The sequence below is a fragment of the Sander vitreus genome, chromosome 16, assembly GCF_031162955.1.
Source record: "Sander vitreus isolate 19-12246 chromosome 16, sanVit1, whole genome shotgun sequence".
NCBI classification, from domain to species: Eukaryota; Metazoa; Chordata; class Actinopteri; order Perciformes; family Percidae; genus Sander; species Sander vitreus.
The window spans coordinates 4,081,145-4,099,561 of NC_135870.1; the positions used below are offsets into that span (position 1 = coordinate 4,081,145).

At 41.8% G+C, this 18,417-nt stretch overlaps 1 protein-coding gene across 10 annotated transcripts in view; it reads right to left on the minus strand.

The window, feature by feature from the left end:
* The window catches only part of rasgrf2a (Ras protein-specific guanine nucleotide-releasing factor 2a), a 48,140-nt gene that overhangs the window by 10,633 nt on the left and 19,090 nt on the right, over positions 1–18,417 (minus strand). For 4 of the 10 annotated variants that reach the window (XM_078271323.1, XM_078271320.1, XM_078271322.1 and 1 more), the window contains exons 2-19: positions 18,178–18,284; positions 16,543–16,690; positions 15,091–15,180; positions 14,763–15,016; positions 14,141–14,220; positions 9,949–10,169; positions 9,292–9,401; positions 9,096–9,214; positions 8,855–9,018; positions 7,736–7,802; positions 7,520–7,656; positions 7,351–7,433; positions 6,590–6,838; positions 5,146–5,238; positions 2,985–3,496; positions 1,368–1,493; positions 1,196–1,285; positions 341–447 (exon numbers count right to left, since the gene is read on the minus strand). In XM_078271323.1, coding sequence (XP_078127449.1) covers positions 341–447; positions 1,196–1,285; positions 1,368–1,493; positions 2,985–3,496; positions 5,146–5,238; positions 6,590–6,838; positions 7,351–7,433; positions 7,520–7,656; positions 7,736–7,802; positions 8,855–9,018; positions 9,096–9,214; positions 9,292–9,401; positions 9,949–10,169; positions 14,141–14,220; positions 14,763–15,016; positions 15,091–15,180; positions 16,543–16,690; positions 18,178–18,284 — 2,757 coding nt within the window. The remainder of the gene's footprint in view (positions 1–340; positions 448–1,195; positions 1,286–1,367; positions 1,494–2,984; positions 3,497–5,145; positions 5,239–6,589; positions 6,839–7,350; positions 7,434–7,519; positions 7,657–7,735; positions 7,803–8,854; positions 9,019–9,095; positions 9,215–9,291; positions 9,402–9,948; positions 10,170–14,140; positions 14,221–14,762; positions 15,017–15,090; positions 15,181–16,542; positions 16,691–18,177; positions 18,285–18,417) is intronic. The other 6 variants (XM_078271321.1, XM_078271325.1, XM_078271328.1 and 3 more) reach the window with 4 other exon arrangements.

Consider the following 18,417-nt stretch of genomic DNA (forward strand, 5'->3'; position numbering starts at 1 on the left):
TTAACTTTTCAGACTACTAACATCCAAGAACAAAAATAGCATCTTATATAATCTCCAAAGAAGACGATAGTCCTTTCACTGTCCCCGGGGAGGATGCTGACCTTTCTGCATGCGTCCTGGGTGGGAGAAAAGACACGCAGAGCAAAGAGCACCTCCGTCGGGGAAAAGAGTAACAGGAGAGGACACAGACACACACAGACAGACACACAGAAGGAGAAGGAGAGGGGGGGGGGGTATGATGGTGATGAAAACAGACACAACAACAGGCTCTTTCAGGTGTCTTCTCCAGGTTTGGGTCTTCTGGACACATGTAGTAAAAGACTTTCTGTTGTGGACTCACCTGCGAGTGTTTGGAAACCCAGTGTCGCAGCACGTTGAGGACTCGGTTGGTAGCAGCTCTCCGGATGATGAATTCTTTGTCACAGACTTTTTCAGAATTACTAAAACCTAGAAAGGAAAGAAATGAAAGATTAGGACAAACATCGTGGGTCATTCTTGCCCTTCAGCTCCCTGTTAAAAGACTTGAATATTTGTCTCTATCGGAGTATTGAAGTGTCTAAACAACAATCAGGGATGGAAGAAGTACTCAGATCTATTACTTACGTAAAAGTAGCATCACTACAGTGTAAAACTACTCTGTTACAATTTTACTTACGTAAAAGTACAGCAGTACCGAAAGTAAAACTACTCGTTACTACGGTTAGGTATCGTTTGGATTTTTCCCGATACTGGTGCTAAAACGATACATATATTGGCGACTCGGCGCACAAGCTCGAGTGAAGATAATGACCTCTTCTGAAGAGTCCGTCATGTTTTTTTAATCCTCCGTGTCCTCCTTGGCTACTAGCAACGGTGTGGAGGAGGGGGGGGGGGGCGGTGCGGGATCACAGAAGGCTTGTATCATGTGGACGTGCCGACAGTTTATTTGTCATTACTCAGAATAACTCAGGGGGGCGACAGAAACTACGCACTGTAGCTTTAACCTGGTGCTTGAACAATTTACAGCAGAAGTTCTGAGAATCTCATTTATATCCAAGATAATATGGTATTATAACTGAAATTTCCCTAACCTACTTGATTTCAAAATGTAATCAAATCGGGACATGGTGAATCAGAATTGAATCAGGAAATCATTGGCGATACCCGGCCCAAGTAAGATGTGTGTCTTTTGTCCTTCATAGCTTGCCGTGCTCACCCTGGGAGCTGCTGTGCCCGGCAGCAGCAGTGGCGATCGCAAACGCTGAAGCCGGCGACATCGTGCAGCGGGAGTTCTCCCCCGGTGTGACTGAGAGGAACCAGAGACATTAGAAGAACTGCATGACATTCTACAAGTGTGTATCTGTGTGTGTTTGCACACGTCGTCGTACCTCCCGGCTGTCTGTAGCGGAGGTGCCTCGGTGTTGACGGCGAGCGACAGGGAGACATGTCGCCCGGCTCGCTGCTGGCCAGTGATTCAGGAAGAAACTTGTCCAGAGAAACTGACTCCAGGACAGCTGTTAAGAGGGAAAGAAAAGCCATCTGTCACATGATGCAACAAGACAACGAAAAAACATGCGCACGTATTTTGTAGGGCTGTTACTAACGAATAGTTGCTTGGTCTATAACATGTCAGAAAATGGTGAAAACTGTGCCCAAGATGACGTCCTTAAATGTCTAGTTTTGTCAAACTCTGTCACAGAGGAGTGAAGAAACTAAAAAATATTCACATTTAACAAGCTGGAATCAGAGAAGTCTTACTTTTGTTGCATAAAAAAAATGACTCAAACTGATTAATCGCTTATCAAAATAGTGATTCATTTAATAGTTAAGTTTAATAGTCAACTTATCGATTCATCTTTGCAGCTCTAGTCTTTTACTTCTGTGAGGTTTGATTATACAAATCAGATTAAACTAGAGGAAGTATTCAGATGCGTTACTGAAGTAAAAGTACTAATAACACACTGTAAAAATACTCTGCTGCAAGTAAAAGTCTGTTAAAGAGAATACAGAAAACATCTATAATAGAAGAGGACGGGTATGAAATACAAGAATAAAAGTTAAAGTGTGGTGTAAGAAATTAACTATTACTTAGAAAAGGCAGCGTCAAACAGAAACAAAAGTCAGTTAGTTCCAAATATGTGTTGCATAAAAACTGAACGCTGCTTCTCCGTGTTAAGTTCTGACTCAAGGGACGGAAAGCACAAACCTAAAGTAATTCGCTTGTTTTAGCCACCAAACAGCCACCTGTTTGTGAAATTTGTGCACAGTCATTTGCAACGCCCCTAAACTTGTCAAAAGGCTGCCTTGTGTGCTCCGTTTTTGTGTGGGAGTTAAATATAATACACATACAGTATATTTGTTACATAAGTGATCTGAAAATACTGCGTCTGGATACAAATAAATCAGCAATATAGCCTTTGAACGCTGTTCATGTGTATATTTGGCCTGCTGGGTCATAAGCTGCTGTATTTGAGGTGTTATTGGAGAGCTGCTCTCCTTTTCACCCATTCAATACGTCATTTTCCTCTGAGGAGGCTCTCCGGCGGCAACAGAAGAGCTCCGTTAGTGTTTCTCTCTTCATTTTCTTTCTCTCCTCTCCAATTTGTTGTTTTGTCTGTGACTTTCTGACCTGGTGCTCAGCCGCTGTTTTTACAGTGAACGAGCTGTCGGGCGGGGAGCCAGATGGTTATCTAAGAGCACTGTTGGGTAACGCTGACCCATTTATGTCCCGTTTCCCCCCCCCCCGAGTCTGTTTGGGTTGGCGGGCCATATCAGTGATGTGTCAAATTCAAGCATAATATTAGTAATGAAGAAATCATTTCCATGCAGAACTTGAAGTCACTTTGCAGTAGATGTTACTAAACTCTGCATTTACCCATTTTTTAAACCACAATTTCGTGACACTCCCAACAGTCGACAACTGAGGCGCGTGCCCACACATGGGCTGATGTTCACACGCGCCCGTCAGTGTGTGAATCATATGCCTTTGTGTTCCAGCTACATACCCCTGCGGATGCTGCGCCTCAGCTTCCCACAGAAGGCGTCGATGCGAGGCAGCTCCCCACTGACGTCCTCCCCTTCAGCTGGGCTCAGCTCTGGCGAGCTGGGACCGCGGCTGAGGTCCAGGGGGGCCTTGGTGGAGGTGGGGGGCGGCGAGGACACCCCAGAGGCCTGGGGGAGGCTGGGAGAGCGCGTGGCGGTGGGCGGAGGCGAGGAGAAGCCAGAGGGGGCCCTGGTGGAGGTAGGGGGAGGAGAGGAGATGGAGGGGCTGTGGCTGGAGGTGGGGGAGCTGGCTGCAGAGGAGGTGGGGGTGGTGGAAAGGTCCAACGCTCCGCCTTTCCCACCGATGGGGGAACTGAGGGAGAGCTTGCGGGAGTGGACGGGGGAGACGGTGCGAGAGGGGATAGTGAGAGGAGGAGGAGGAGAGGAAAACTTGCGGCACAGTCTCGGGGATTTGTTGTTCAAGGGGTCCGTCGCCCACGAGCTCTGGTTGGTGGCGAAGAAGAGCTCCAGAGACCTGAGAGACAAAAGAAGAGTCGATCGGTGTCATGCTCTCAGCTTACTACAGAAAAAATCCAGAAGCCAAAAGATTCAAAAATGGATTTTATATGATTTTCCTTCTACAGATATGTCTGTTTTTTTATTTCCATTTAAAAAGTGCAAATAAAAAAGCCAAAAAACTACAAAATACAACACTTCTCAAATACACAAATACACCCACATCAATCACCTTTCCAATGATATCAGGCACACCCCAGAGTGTCAAAGTATATGGGATCTGTACCACTTTTAATTTGGGTATGACGTTTAGACCAAAAAGCTTGAATGTCAAGCGTTTCTTCAGCCACTTCTTTCTACAACAGTCGAGAACCCTTTTTGACATTATGTAAACACATGATGTAATCTGAAAACTGCTGCCCTGATTAAAAAAACAATGCAACTGATCTCAGCTGGTGTTCTGTCTGGAGTGGAGTGGACATTTCTAAGTGACCCTAAACTTTTGACCGGTAGCGTAATTCATTCTTTTTTTTCATTCATTTAATGTCCAATTCAATTTGTTTCATAAAAGAATGTTGGAAATGATTTTTTCGGGTTTTTTAAATTCAAGCAATTGTGGTGGCGAAGAAGAGCTCCAGAGACCTGAGAGACAAAAAGAAGAGTCGATCTGTAGATCCGTCTCTAACCAACGCTGATAAAACCCTAATGGTACGAGTCCACTGGCAGCATCTTTTCCACGCTTCCCATTCATTGTTTATGTACGCTGCAAAAAGCTAAATCTTTATTCATCTAATTTCCTGTCAAAACACCTAATAACACTTAATATAAGACACAATCATCGAACATGTAATATTTCAGTGAGATATAGGGACTTGTTTTTAGACAACGCACCTTAAATATCTCGTTAAGTGAAAGAGTCTTGAACACATCTTTTGAGTTGTGTCTTAGACAAAACAAGCTTTTCTTTTGACATTTCATTAGGTTTTTAAGCTGCTGTTTAATTTGTAAAAGGTGGATCAAATTTGAAGATCAAATCTGATTTCAAGAAATCTTACCAAGTGAACTTTTACTTCTTGCATTGGCAGATTTTTTTTTACTTATTACAAGCAAAAAACACCTTGTATTCATTTTTTTTGTACTTCTTTCTGAAGTTGCCTTTTTTCCAGCGTATAAGCAGCCGGGCAATGCATTCTGGTAGCGCCGCGATTTTTGTGACGTAGGGTGTCGAGATGCCCACTCCTCATTTGCATAAAGTTGAATCCAGGCGACTTTATGCTAATCAGAGGCGTCCAGCTCGACTCGCCAACTCTCGAAAACTTACAAAAATCTTTTAAACTGACCGTTTTTTCCGATCTAAGATGAAGACAGATTCAGCAACAGCAGCTTATTTCTCGCATAAAATGTTTTCAGAAACACATTTCGGTGAACTACTATGTAAGTGAAAGTTTTCCAAACGAGTCTCCATGTTGGTCTGGTTTGAAATCCGGGAGCAGACAGCCCCACGTGTGAAGCGTTCGTCCAATCAGGTGCAGCCTGTTTTCCTTGCTTGTCAGTAGTCAGTGAAGAGAAATTGCCCAACAAGCGTCCAATGCTGGGAAGCGGGGTGATGCCTGCCGTCAAAAAAACGCCTTTGTGGACACGTACTCTAACTCTACTGATGGTATTTACTTGGACTGGTCCAGTGCAAGCTGTGTGATCTTCAGACTGTAGTCAGGACAGAGGGACATGATGGACAGACGATCACACGAATGTTGCTCGATCCTGATACAGTGACAGGAAGAAAAGGAGGAGGAGGTGTATGGCAGGGTGATAGATGAAGAAAGGAGGTGAATAATGAGAGGAGGATGAGAAGAACAATAGAACACGTGGAGATGGAAAGATGGAGTGAATGAATTGCAGCATGAAGTCTGTTACATGAGAGGAGAGGGAAAGATCATGAGGGTGGATGAATGTGTGCAAACAAATAAACACAATCACAGCGTTGTTTACAGACATCATCAGACCTCAATAAGTACGTTTACATGCACGCTTATATTCCACTATTATTCCGAATATGACAATATTCTGAATTTGATGCAGGTCATGTAAACAGCATATTCTGTTTGGATTTTCCGAATAAGGCCCTTCTCTGAATTTACCATTTTCTGATTAAGAAATGTGGGATATTCCGGTATTATTCTGGTTTTAGAAGCATTATTTGGACATGTATACAGCGCATTCAGAATATGTGTCTCAATCAGGGTTTTTACTGCAGTTTGTGACAAGTTTACGGCCTCTTGCCAGTTTACGGTCAGCTCTGTGCCTTGCTATGGTTGTTGGACACAAACTAACCAGCCGACAGTTTGCAGGGCTGCGGTAGAGATGCGAACAGCTACTTTTAAAGAACATGAAAGACTTGGATATCAACAGGTTTTTGGATATGCACAAACATCGCAACGCCGACCTTTTCAAGAAGGTGGTTGAAGGAATGAAAGAGAGACGCTGTGTTTGCACGCTCCAACAAGTCTACCAGCGGTGGAAAACTTAAAGCTCCCATATTATGCTCATTTTCAGTTTCATAATTGTATTTTAACAGTAACATTTTCTTTTACAGACAGTAAAAGAGGGTGCACATGTAAGTAGTTCTTTTGTAGATTATGGTGAACTTGTGTGTGTTGTAGCAGTGCTTTGCCATTGAGAACGAGCTAGCATGCTAACGGTTGCGGTTAGCCAGCTCGTTTCGGCTAGTGACGTAGAAAGCTGCGCAGATTTTGACCAGCTCACCCGGAGACTGAAGGCAGGACACATTCAGAAACCGTATCTCACTCAGAACAGCATGGATGGTTTTTTTTCAAAATTTGTATGCGTGTGGAAGCACCAGAGACACGAAATAACACCCCAAATCCCAGAAAAAGTGATTTTTTCATAATATGGGCACTTAAAAAAAAAAAAAAAAAAATCCTATTTTGCACGGCTGCACGTAAACGGGAATATAAGTTGAATATTAACTTTCATTAGCCATGTAAACAGCTTAGTCAGAACATTGTCTTTTTCGAAATAAGAGCAAAAATCGGATTATTATGTAGTCAATGTACCTACAGTAGGGGTAACACTTTGACACAGTGATGTGTACCTGACAGGTATGGAGGTAAACGGCTTCTTGTAGATGTCCGCCAGTTTGTCGATGACCACGGCCGCTGTGGTGAAGATCCTGTACGTGTGGAGGAAGGTGTTAAGGAAATCTATGGAGAGGAATCGCAGGTCCGTCAGTCGTTCCAGGAGGCGCTCCACGCTGGCGTATCGGATCTGAGGGACCTTGCAGGAGTTGAGCGTCTTGCTGAAGCAAATGTCGACGTCGTCTTTATGCAGTCGGGTGTCAGACCTGACCGGACAACACAAGACATTTGAGGACGGCATCTTGAGCATTTGGGAAACACTGATCCACATTTTTCACCATTTTCTGACATTTTATAAACCAAAACAACTAATCTATTAAACGTTAGTTGCAGCCCTAAATGGGTTTTTCGTGTTCGTCCATCTCTTAATACTTCACAATCACCTCACAAGTTCATAGTTTCCGTTTTAAATCATTAACATTTCATAAAATGGATTTTCATAGTACTTTAACAGCTAAAAAAACCACTATATTTTATGATTTTTTTTACAACATGGAAGTACAATTTCTATTCATAAATTAAAAAAACACTATCACTTTTTCGTTGTTTGTAGCAACATTTCACGCAATATTCAGTCACAAAACAAATTGTACTGTATGTTGACGATGTTGTCATACGACGGGACAAAAACACAGACTATTATTTAATTTTTAATGTTTTCAGTTTGAAATCTTCCTTTTCTATAACCACTCTATGTACAAAAATCCTCTTTTCTTACTTGATCATGTGCGGCACCGAAACTTTGGAGTTCTCCTCAAACACGCTGGTCATTAGGCCGTTACATCGGATATTATCAATGCACTGAAACAGAGATTTGGTGACACTTTCAGTCCTCTTTAATCCGACATTAGAGAGCTCTTTAACAGCTTTAAGACAGTCAGGCGTACCTGGCTGATGTCGCTGGTCCAGGCAGCCTTTTCTTGGCGAGAAGGAGCCAAGAGGACGACGGAGAAGGACTGACCATCCAGAGGCTCCACCACAATCTTGAACTCCAGGTGGTTGAAGCCTTGACCTGCTGCGTTGTCTGAAAGTGTAAAAAGGCCCACGACTAAGTTAACGGGAAAATGTTAAACAAGAAAATATTTGGTATAACAAGTACTCACAGTCTTCATCATTGGCATCTAGTTCTTCGATGAGAGTGCACTCTATCAGAGACAACGTGCCTCCTTGCTGTTGGGGGAGAAAAGATGTGACAGAGAGCAAATTCAACATTTGATCCGAAATTCTACCTCACGGGGAAGTTGTTTCACTTGTTTTTAAAGGAGACCTATTATATACCGTGTTCAGGTTCATAATTGTATTGTTGTTTCTACAAAAAAATGTTTACATGCTTTAATGTTCAAAAACACATTATTTTGCCCATACGGTCTGTCTGAATATACCTGTATTCACACTTTGTCGGAGACGCTTCGTTCGAGCGCCTGTCTCTTTAAGCCCCACTGCCAAAAAATCTCAAGTCTGCTCTGATTGGACAGCGTTTCCTGATCTCCGGATTCTGCCTCTGTATAGTGTACAGTCCATTGCAGCCTGAGACTGACTAAGTATATAGCAGCACTTTTTACAGTCAAAAATCACCAATAAAGGCTTGTGGGTAAAGGCAGACATGTTCCAGCTGGAATATGATCCGAAATTGGGGAGAAATTGAAAACATCTTCAACCAAGATTACAGCTTTCCCTGACTTGGCACATTACATGTAGCAGGGTATGCCCTGTTACTGTAATGTCAACACTGCAGTAACATGGAGCAGATGACCATAAATTGAAAACCGGCTCGGTATGACGTCACTCCGATACTCACAGCACTACAGCATGTGAAATCTGAGGTTTTGTCTCACAGGGATTTCTTTTACATACGTTTACCTCATTATTTGAAGCTTCGGCCAAGTTTAACATGAAAATCCAACATTGTAACATTATAGATAGGACAGAAAATACAGAAAAGCATAACAGGTCTCCTTTAAAAGTAGAAAAAGGTTGGTTATCTATTAATGTTTATCAGTGTTTTAAGCCCCTAACGTCTCCTTCCAGCCAGCGCTGCCTGGAAGGCACTAGGATTAGGCAATGGTTAGAGTTAGGGTTAAGAGTTAAGGGTTAAGGTTAGGTGCCTTGAAGTCAACGGTCGCAGCGCTGCCTGGAAGGAGACGTTGGGGGCTTAAAACACCATCGAGCTCTATTAATTCCATTGTATTTGTTAAGTATATCTGTGGACAGGTGAGGCTGACCTTCAGCAGGTGAAGCTTTCCTCCAGACGTCCGTGTACAGATGAGGAAGTGTTTGGTGAACAGGAAACACTGCCGCTCTCCTTCCTTCCTCAGTGTGAGCGAGCCCAGGCGGACTTTACTGAGCATGCCCCGCTCACTGCTGGACGGCAGCTGGATAAGAGAGCCTGTTCACGGAGTCAGGAGTGAGTCAAAGGCCATGGGATAAAATGAAGTGGTAGCAGATGTTGTAGAGGAGGCTCACCCTGTCTGACGAAGGTCTGACTCGTGTCTAACAGGATGTCACAGCCTTCGACGATCATCCTCTCTATGGCCAGATTCTTCCTGATGTTCTCGGTGTCGCTCACTTCATCGTGCATCATCCTGACAACACGAACAATCTTCATCAACATTATCTGTCACAACACACATGTATATATGTGAATTGTGCACAAACTCACTTGGAAAGCTCCTCCAGTTTGGATTTGGCAAACTCCATACTTTTGCGCTCGACGTGCTCATGAGGTGTGTGAGCCAGCAGCTCATGAAGAGTGATGATGTATCGTGGAATCTGAAATACCCAAAAAAAAGTTTTCAGACCCTTTGCTGAAGTAAATGTATTAATACACACTGTTAAATACTCCGCTACAACTAAAAGTCCTGCATTCAAAGCTTTAAGTAAAAGTATGTGTCAGTAAAATGTACTTAAAGTACGTAACGTGAAAGTACTCATTGTGCAATAAAATGTTCCGCATCAGCATTTTCCTCTAAAAAGTTTTAAACTTTTCGTGGTGTCAGTTTTGTGACGATGCATTTTCCAGCTGATCCAAGAGGCTTTTTAAAGACTTTATTTAGCTTAAGAAGGAGAATGTTCTCAACACAAAGGAAGACTTCATCCTTCAGTTTTCACTGGACAGGAAGGGGAAGAAAAACTGTCTTCTGAAAAGTAACTAAAGCTGTCAGACAAATGTAGTGGAGTACAAAGTACAATATTACCCTCTGAGATGTAGAGGAGTACAAGTAGAAAGAAGCATACAATGGAAATACGCAAGTAAACTATAGTAATTTTTACCTAAGTACAGTTCTAAAGAGTAAATGTACTATGTTGTGTGTACTACCTGGAACATGGGATAAGTGAGGAACGTCTCCAACATGCGTCCCTCACAGGCAGCGTTGGACTCGTACTGCTTCAGCAGCTTGTCGAAGTCTCTGTTCTGCTTACAGTTGGCCAGAACCTGCAGACTGTACTGGTGATTACGCACAAACTCCTGGTAGATGTTCAGCATCGGCAGCAGGATGTCAAACAGGTCCGCTGGGTGGGAGAAAGAAAACACATACACTAACCGTAGGGTGAAAAATGAAGCATTTCCCACATACTTTTAGCTTTGATATTTTTAGCCATGACTGTAATTGTTTCTAGTAGTAATATCTGTATTAGATGTGTACGCTTTTTGTGTGCTCTGTTGTTGTTTTTATGAATAGCTAACTCCTCTTTTGTAAAATTAAGAAAAATGTATGAGGAGATAAAGTATCTGAAGGGTATTTAAAAGTGTATCAATAAAAAAAGAATACAAAGTTGAAGTTTTCAATTATATTAAGAATGTATTCTTGTGTGGAGATGTACAGTAGATCAGTGTTTCTCAAATGGGGGTGGGGGTACCACTATGGTAGAGCAGACATATCAAATGCCATGTTGGGCTATATACTTCTATTTTGCCATTTTGTCAGTCTGGAGAAGTCATGTGATGCAGCCTAACTATCACACAGTGTGTCATCACCATAGATATACACACACAAAAGATCCCAGTTTTAAATATCTGTACATATTTATGTCTAATGTAAAATGTTACTGTCTTTACATTTTTATTAGAATATACTTTTTGTTTCATATTGCTTAATAACCATACAAATAGACTTATAAAATAATATAAACCCATCCTAATATAACTGTTTGTGTTGTCTGATGCTTTGGCAACATTGTTATTGAAACATTCATGCCAATAAAGCCTCTTGAATTGAAGTGAATTGATAAGGAACATGTTCTATGGACATAAGTTAATGGGCTGGGTCTCAGGAGGTTCTATGGTCACCACATTCTGGAACTTGTCATGCAGAGTGACATCACACAGTGTGACACATTCTAAACCTTTCATGGCATTCTATGGTTCCGTTTAGAATACAACCCTGGGTGCTTACAGGCAGTTAACAGTCTGAACTCATTAACGACACATCTCATCTCTTTGTGCGACAGAGCTCAAAACACCAAAACTTCCGTACTACAACGATAGAGCAATACTACTCTACACTGCAATACTCCACTATCGCAACAAATACTTTTGTTCAGCGATCATGGCAACAATGCCGCCGACAGTCGTTTCCCCAACTCCCAGCGTACAGCTCAAGTACCTGAAAAAAGACCAACTGGAAACTCAAGAACTAATCAACCAGCTGGTCTCCGAAAATGCTGGCTTGGGGGAAGAGAAAAGGAAAATCCTTACGGCTCTACGTTCAGAGAGAACCGTAAGGAAAAATGTCCAAAAGGAGAGTAAAAGCAAGGAGAATAAGAAAAATGAAGAGATTCACTCTCTCAGAGAAAGTTTGAAGGCAGAGAAGAACATCTCCCGGTCAGCCAAACTTCACTGGAGTGGTGAGTTCAACCGGGTCGTCGGGCTCTTGAAACAGGAGCAAGAGAGGAACAGAGAGACCCAGGAGAAGATTAATGGTACATTATCAAACATACCAAACCAGAATTTGATGGACAAGGACGCCAAGCTCCAAACTCTGGCAGAGGACAATGACTGGAAGTTGAGCCATGTCGTCCAGGAAAAGGATGACCTGATCAACATAATAACGGAGGAAAAGACGGCTCTAGAAGCAAAGTATTTGGAGAGCGAAGCCAAGCTCATAGAGAAGGAAAGGCAGATCATCCAGAGGGAGGCAGAGTTTGAAACAAAACTCGCCACTCTGGAAGACCACATGACGTATGAGCTCGCTGCAAAAGAGAAGAGCTTTGAGAAATGGCATGAGCTGGAAAGAGAGAGCAGAGAGATGGAGTGGAACAACAAAGCGAACCAAATGGAGAACGAAATCAAGGTCTTAAAAGAGAAAATCTCTGCTCTTGAGGTACAAAACCCACTGCCTCCAGGAGTTTGAAAAGATGAGCAGAAGGATGGAGAATGAGTGGATTACCAAAGAGGAGAACGAAATCAAGCTCCTAAAAGAGCAAAACTCTGATCCTCAGGTACAGAAGAAAGAAAAGGAGGCGAGAGCGACAGAAGAGGAGCAGAAGGAGAAGAGAGAGGATTAACATCATCAGACTTTCTCTCCTCCACTTCACCTCGATCCCCCCAATCTCTTATCTGTGCATTTGTCTTTTTAAATGGGTTCAATAAAAACACACCTCTACCGTGAAAACCTGACAGCAAATGTTTCACATATTTACCTTTTTTGATTGAACTGAAGATGATCTTTCATTTAATGTTCACCTTAACACAATATGAAGTGATTCTGGAGTCTAAGGGCATGTTCACACCTTTTGACTTTGTCAAGTGCACCACACATTGTAATCAAATGGTCGCTGGTCTACTAGACAGAATATCCTGGTGAAACTCGCTGACACTAACCTGGTCTCAGAAATAATGGAGCAACATCTTGGTTTTTCTGGTTTTGCTTTAGTGTTTCTAATATTTTAGAAGAAGGCGAACAGTAAGCAGCTGACAAGACAGCAAGTAAGGAGAAGGTTATGGATTTTAAACTTATCCCTTAAATCATATATAAGTTGAAATTGCAAGCTAGTAAATGCATTGCTTTTTGGTTCAGTTCCTATATTAGGGTCAGATTGCCTTCTCACCTAAAGTGAACTGAACTCTAGTGCACTCTATGCGGACCAGAGTTCGGTTGTTTGGTCTGCACCAGTTCGAATGAACAAACTGGACTATTCCACGTAACGCTTAAAACTGAAATGTGCACTTGGGACCAGAGTCAGTGCAGATCATGCATAAATGCAAGGGCAAGCTGGGCTGTGTGAGTTTTTGAGGGAGTGAGAGCTGAAGGACGGCCTCCGCTGAAGCCCACAAGCTCTCTGAAACTGCTCCATCACAGGTGGAGGAAGCTGGGCCATGTGGACACACTTCAAGTCCTCTATCTGTTAAATTGTATTATTACAAACTGATTTTTTTAAACTGAGGGGGAGGTCTGTACTGGTTATCAAATGTTAATCTGCAAGAGCTATTAATATTATATCCTAACTCTGAATTTCTTTTAGAGTAAATTACCTCTTTTTCAGCAATTCATCTGGGAATAGTCATCCGGTTCAAACTGGATTGTTGAAAGTAGATCACTCTTTAGAAGATGCTCTACAAATCACTGATTAAATCATTTTCACACATTTTTCTGACTAATTAATTTTCAGACTCTTCCATTCCTCTTTTTTAACAGATGTCGTCTTTTAATCAACATGTGGTAATACAGTTTATTAATCCCCAACATCTCCATAATGTAATATATACACGTACATATCGGACGTCTGACAGCCCTGTTGTTCAGAACTAATCCAGGCTAACATATTGTTATCAGGCTAAAATAAATGTTAATTCTGGATTAGTTATTATATTACTTTCCAAAATCTTGATCTATTTCTTCAATTGCGTAGACGATTTTAGTTTAGCAGTCAATCATTTAAAACATTTCAGTGTTGAAATGACACTAATATGCCAAATTAAATGTCTTAACAGTCACCTTTATTGGAGTTTATCTCCCAAACTAAATGTGTTTATTTTGTTGTATATTTTATCATGTTTAGGCAATACTCTGAAAATATGATCATATTGGTTTCTTAAAAAACTGACGTTCCTGTAATTTATAGATAGATGTCATGCATAATTCCTAAAATAATTATACTATAATAATGAATGAAATAAGTGATGGAGTCTTAACATTTGAAATTAAGGATTGAAATGTTTTTCAGTTACAAGGTTGTTGTTGAGTAAATCTATCACTGCCGACGCTGTATTGTACCAGTTTATATAAGCTCAACATGAGTTGTATATATGAGACCGGAAGATGTCTGTTAAATAGTAGTGTCTTGTAATCCTATGTGTGATGGACCAAATGTTTGGCATGACACAGTAACAAAATAGAAACTAACTAAGTAATCGACCAACTATATATGCGTATATTATGCGTATATTATATTATGTTATAAACACGTAAAATGTCTTTTAAATGTTCTTTATTTTGGATTATTGAAACGGAGACAGGGAGTTAGGGAAAAAGTCGGGAAGAGACGTGACTGAACTGTGAAGTACTCACCCAGGACTAGCGTGGGCCAGTTGGCGATCCGTGCGTTAAGACCCTGATGGAAGATCTCGTGCAGAAACATGATGGTCTCACTAGAGAGCGAGAGAGACAGAGAGAGACATAGAGAGACACAGAGAGAGAAACAGACAGAGAGAGAGAGAGAGAGAGAGAGAAACAGACAGAGAGAGAGAGAGAGAGAGAGAGAGAGAGAGCGAGAGAGAGAGAGAGAGAGAGAGAGAGAGAGAGAGAGAGAGATTCTTACTGTAACTATCAACTGGGAGATTAAACATTTACTCTTATACAAAATAAAAAAAAGATTGTCAACTATTAAATTAAATGCCAACTATTTTGATAATTGATTAGTCAGTTTGAGTAAAATAATTCTCAGATTCCAGCTTGTTAAATGTGAATATCTTCTAGTTTCTTCTCTCCTCTGGGACAGGAAACTGAATATCTTTGAGTTGTGGACAAAACAAGACATTTGAAGACGTCATCTTGGGCTTTTTGGAAACACTGATCCACATTTTTCACCATTTTCTGACATTTTAGAGACCAAACAACTCATCCATTAATCGTGAAACTAAAACGGTAGATTCATTGATATTTAAAATAATCGCTAGTTGCAGCCCTGTACCTGTTGAGGAATATGGTGCTGACGTCATCGTGGCTGATGGGAGGTTTCTTGGAGCTGGCGGCCATGCGCAGCGGCCGCAGGAAACAGTTCACCAGGATGGAGAGCTGGTGGACATATTCTGTCTCTGCTTCCACCATGTTAAAGACAATCTGGTTCCTCTTCCGCATGCTCTCGGCGTGAGGCGAACTGATGTAGTCCTGGACAATGATCTTCCACTTCCTCCGGCACAGCCAGCCACGCATGAAGCTTTGCACCTGCACAGCCACAGCACACTAGGTATCTCTCTTTGTTCCTCTGGCTTTGTCATTTTGCGTAACCAACAATTTACCTTTTTGATCTTTTTGATATCTGGGTCCTCCTCCTCTTGGTTGTTGTGGTACGGCTGCATCCTCTCTTTGGTTTTGTTCAACACAACAATCTGGCAAACAACAGTCTCTATGTGAGTATACCCGCACAGAGGTTGAAATATTCATGAAACCCCTTCGGAGGGTTAAAAACAACAAATATGTCGTTGCATGATGGGGAAGTAATGGCCTTGGAATCACTGGAACCCCTGCTGAGCTTTCATTTAAGCTCCAAAGCATAGACCGTATAAATAATGGACGAAGCTTTCTAGTCTGAAAAGTGAAGCCAATGCGGAAAAAATTACCCTATTTCTCACTTGATTTATTACCTCAGTAAACATTTCCATAATTAGTTAATAGCCTCAATCGCAGCATGATGTTCATTTTGTAAATCATGGTCCCATTTATTTTAAAACAGACGATAAAGCAGGGCATGCTTTAGGACCGGTCAATCAGGACAGAGGCTTAGTGATGCTAACCATGCTAACACCGTGGACAACAAAATAGACCTGAACTTGTTTTTGGGTGTTGTCCGTGTTTTCATCTTAAAACTTTTTACCGTCTCACTGTGTGTTTTTACTTCAAAGTTAATTGGAACATTTGGTCGCCTAAAAATGTCTCGTTAAGCCGCCTACACATAAAACCGCAAGGTAGGGCGCATAACTGCCCTCATATCCGATGCCGCCGGATGTTTCGCCAGATGTCCTTTACCTTTTGCTCTCTGTGTGTCGCCGTTCTCAAGCTCCCTTCGCTACGGGAAGCAACAACAACCTTCGAACTAGCGAGCATTACTGTATTGGATGAACAGTTAACTTCTTTTAATAATGTTTGTGGCGTTTTAGCGGGGTGCAAATGTTCCACCAAAACAAGTTCCTTCCTGAGACTATTCTGCAGAGCCACCGTCGCTGCGTCTGGAGCTTAGCCCCGCCCAAGACGATTGTGATTGGTTTAAAGAAATGCAAACAACTCGGAGCGTTTTTTTTCTCCTATCCCAGAATGCATCTGTGGTGTTGTCAGACCTTACTCTTTAATAGAGCTGGCTTACTGTGGAAATAGAGCTGGTAATGCGAGACTAGCGTTATGCCAACCAAGCTGGCTAGCTTCCGCTAGCGTTAGCTGGTAACTTAAAGGGAAGTTTGCAGATTTTCTGTATGTATATGAATGGCAGCAGTACCCAGTACTGTGCGTTTACTCGCTGGTAAATCTCTACTTGATGATTCACTTCAGAAGAGTTGAAAATGTGTTCATGTTGCAAGTTGTATGTTTTGTATGTAAAATTTAAAAACGGCATTGCACAACCAATGGGCGACGTCACGGATGCTATGTCCATTATTTTAACAGTCTATGCCCAGAACTCAAGTGTTTTCCCATCATGCCAGATGCATTTTCTTTGATCTGCATCGTACGTGTGTTCATGTGGAAGCACTCATGCATACCTCAGCTTTGAGCCTCTCGATCTCCGTGTCCTGGTCCTCCAGCTGGGTGCGGAGCTGATTGGCTGCGATCTTCTCCGTCTCCATGATCTGGACCAGGTGGATGTACTTCTGCATCAGGATCTCACGCTCGATGATAATGTCAGAGTAACTAAAGGGAGCATGGGAAAGGAGACGAGTGGGTGAGGAGATTCATCTGACACGTTAGTCACAAAATGGACCTGTACTTATTTTAATATTTTCGTATTCTGCTACTTTATACTTATTTACATTTATTCAACAAGGAAAAAACCTCATTGGGATTAAAAACCTTTTTCAAGAGTGTCCTAGCCAAGACAGGCAGCAGTACAGTCACACACACAAATATTAAAAATACAAAAACAACTAAAGCTGCAAATATTTCCCAAAGTCAACCACAATCATAAATACATCAGGTGAAACATCGACAGCTAGATGTGTCTGCCTCCAAGTCGATTAACATCCTGTCAAGCGTCCAATGAGACCAGCGCATTTTAAGTTTCCCAGTTCAGTTTACTGAAGTATCCGAGTACTTCTTCCCCCTTCTGTCAATAAGCAACAACCTGACATAACGTGTTTATACAGTAAAATATCAGCAGGGATAAAACAAAGGCTTCATATTTTCTACTGAATGTTCAGATAAAGACAGACACAGAGAGAGAGGAATGGAGGTGGAGTGGCGAGATCAAGTCTGTGATGTAACCAGCAGAGCAGTACAGCACCAGTGTGACCTAAATGTGAACCGCTGACACACACACACACACACACACACACACACACACACACACACACACACACACACACACACAGAAAGTGGAGAAACCGTTTTTTTGATGAGATGTGTTAAATATAATTGTATGTTAGAAGACGACGGTGTTGGAAGAAGTATTCAGATGCAAGTAAAAAATATCAATACCACAGATTAAATATACTCCACACAATGTATTATATTTAAAAACAAAATCGTAACGAGAAACTGTCAAGAAGCGGTCAGACAAACGCAGTGGAGTAATATTTACCTCTGATGTGCAGTGTAAGAAAAGAAGTATGAAGTAGAATAACATGGGAATAATCAAGCAAGTATAAGTGTGGTGGAATTTGTGGAAACATCATGTTGTGGTATGATGAGACTAAAAGGGAAAGCTTAGACAACATCAGGTCATACATACAGTAGGTCACAGGTCAGGGGACGAGAATATTCGGCCAGTATCTAATAACCAAAACTGTTCATGTATAATTATATGGAGGTTGGCGGGCCTGCCACACTTTAGCATACTTCCCAGAGAGAGCGATAGGCTGAACTAGGCTTTAGCATCTGTGTTTACAGCGCCTGCAATCTCTTTGTTTACCTTAAAGGTTCAGCTAAACGTAACGCCTCCAGCATGAGTTTAAATACACCTTCAGGAGGACAGGAACTTCAGAGAGTTGGGACAGCACAGCAACACATCGGTGTTATACTGTACTGCCTGCTTAATTGTCTCCTCAATTGAGTGTTCAATAAATACTTGTGTGTAAGTCATAAGTCTCCAGAACCTTCTTCACATATGTGAAATGAGGTGTGCTGCTCTTGAGTTTTTCTTTAACAATAAGTACCTCAAAATTAAAGCTGTCTTTTCTCACCTGGCCTGCTGGATGTACTCCACCCACTCGTTGCAGTCTGACTCTTCCTCCGTCCGCAGCTCCAAAGGTTTCTGTCCATCGTGGCCAAAAATCACCAGGAAATAGTGCTGTAGTAGAGAAAACAGACGCAACACAACAAAAACTCGTCATTTTACCTCGCAGAACGCAGGAGTTGCTGCTCTACCGGTTAGTTTGTTTGGGTTATTGTACTTTCATATTATGCTTTTTGGCTTTTTTCCT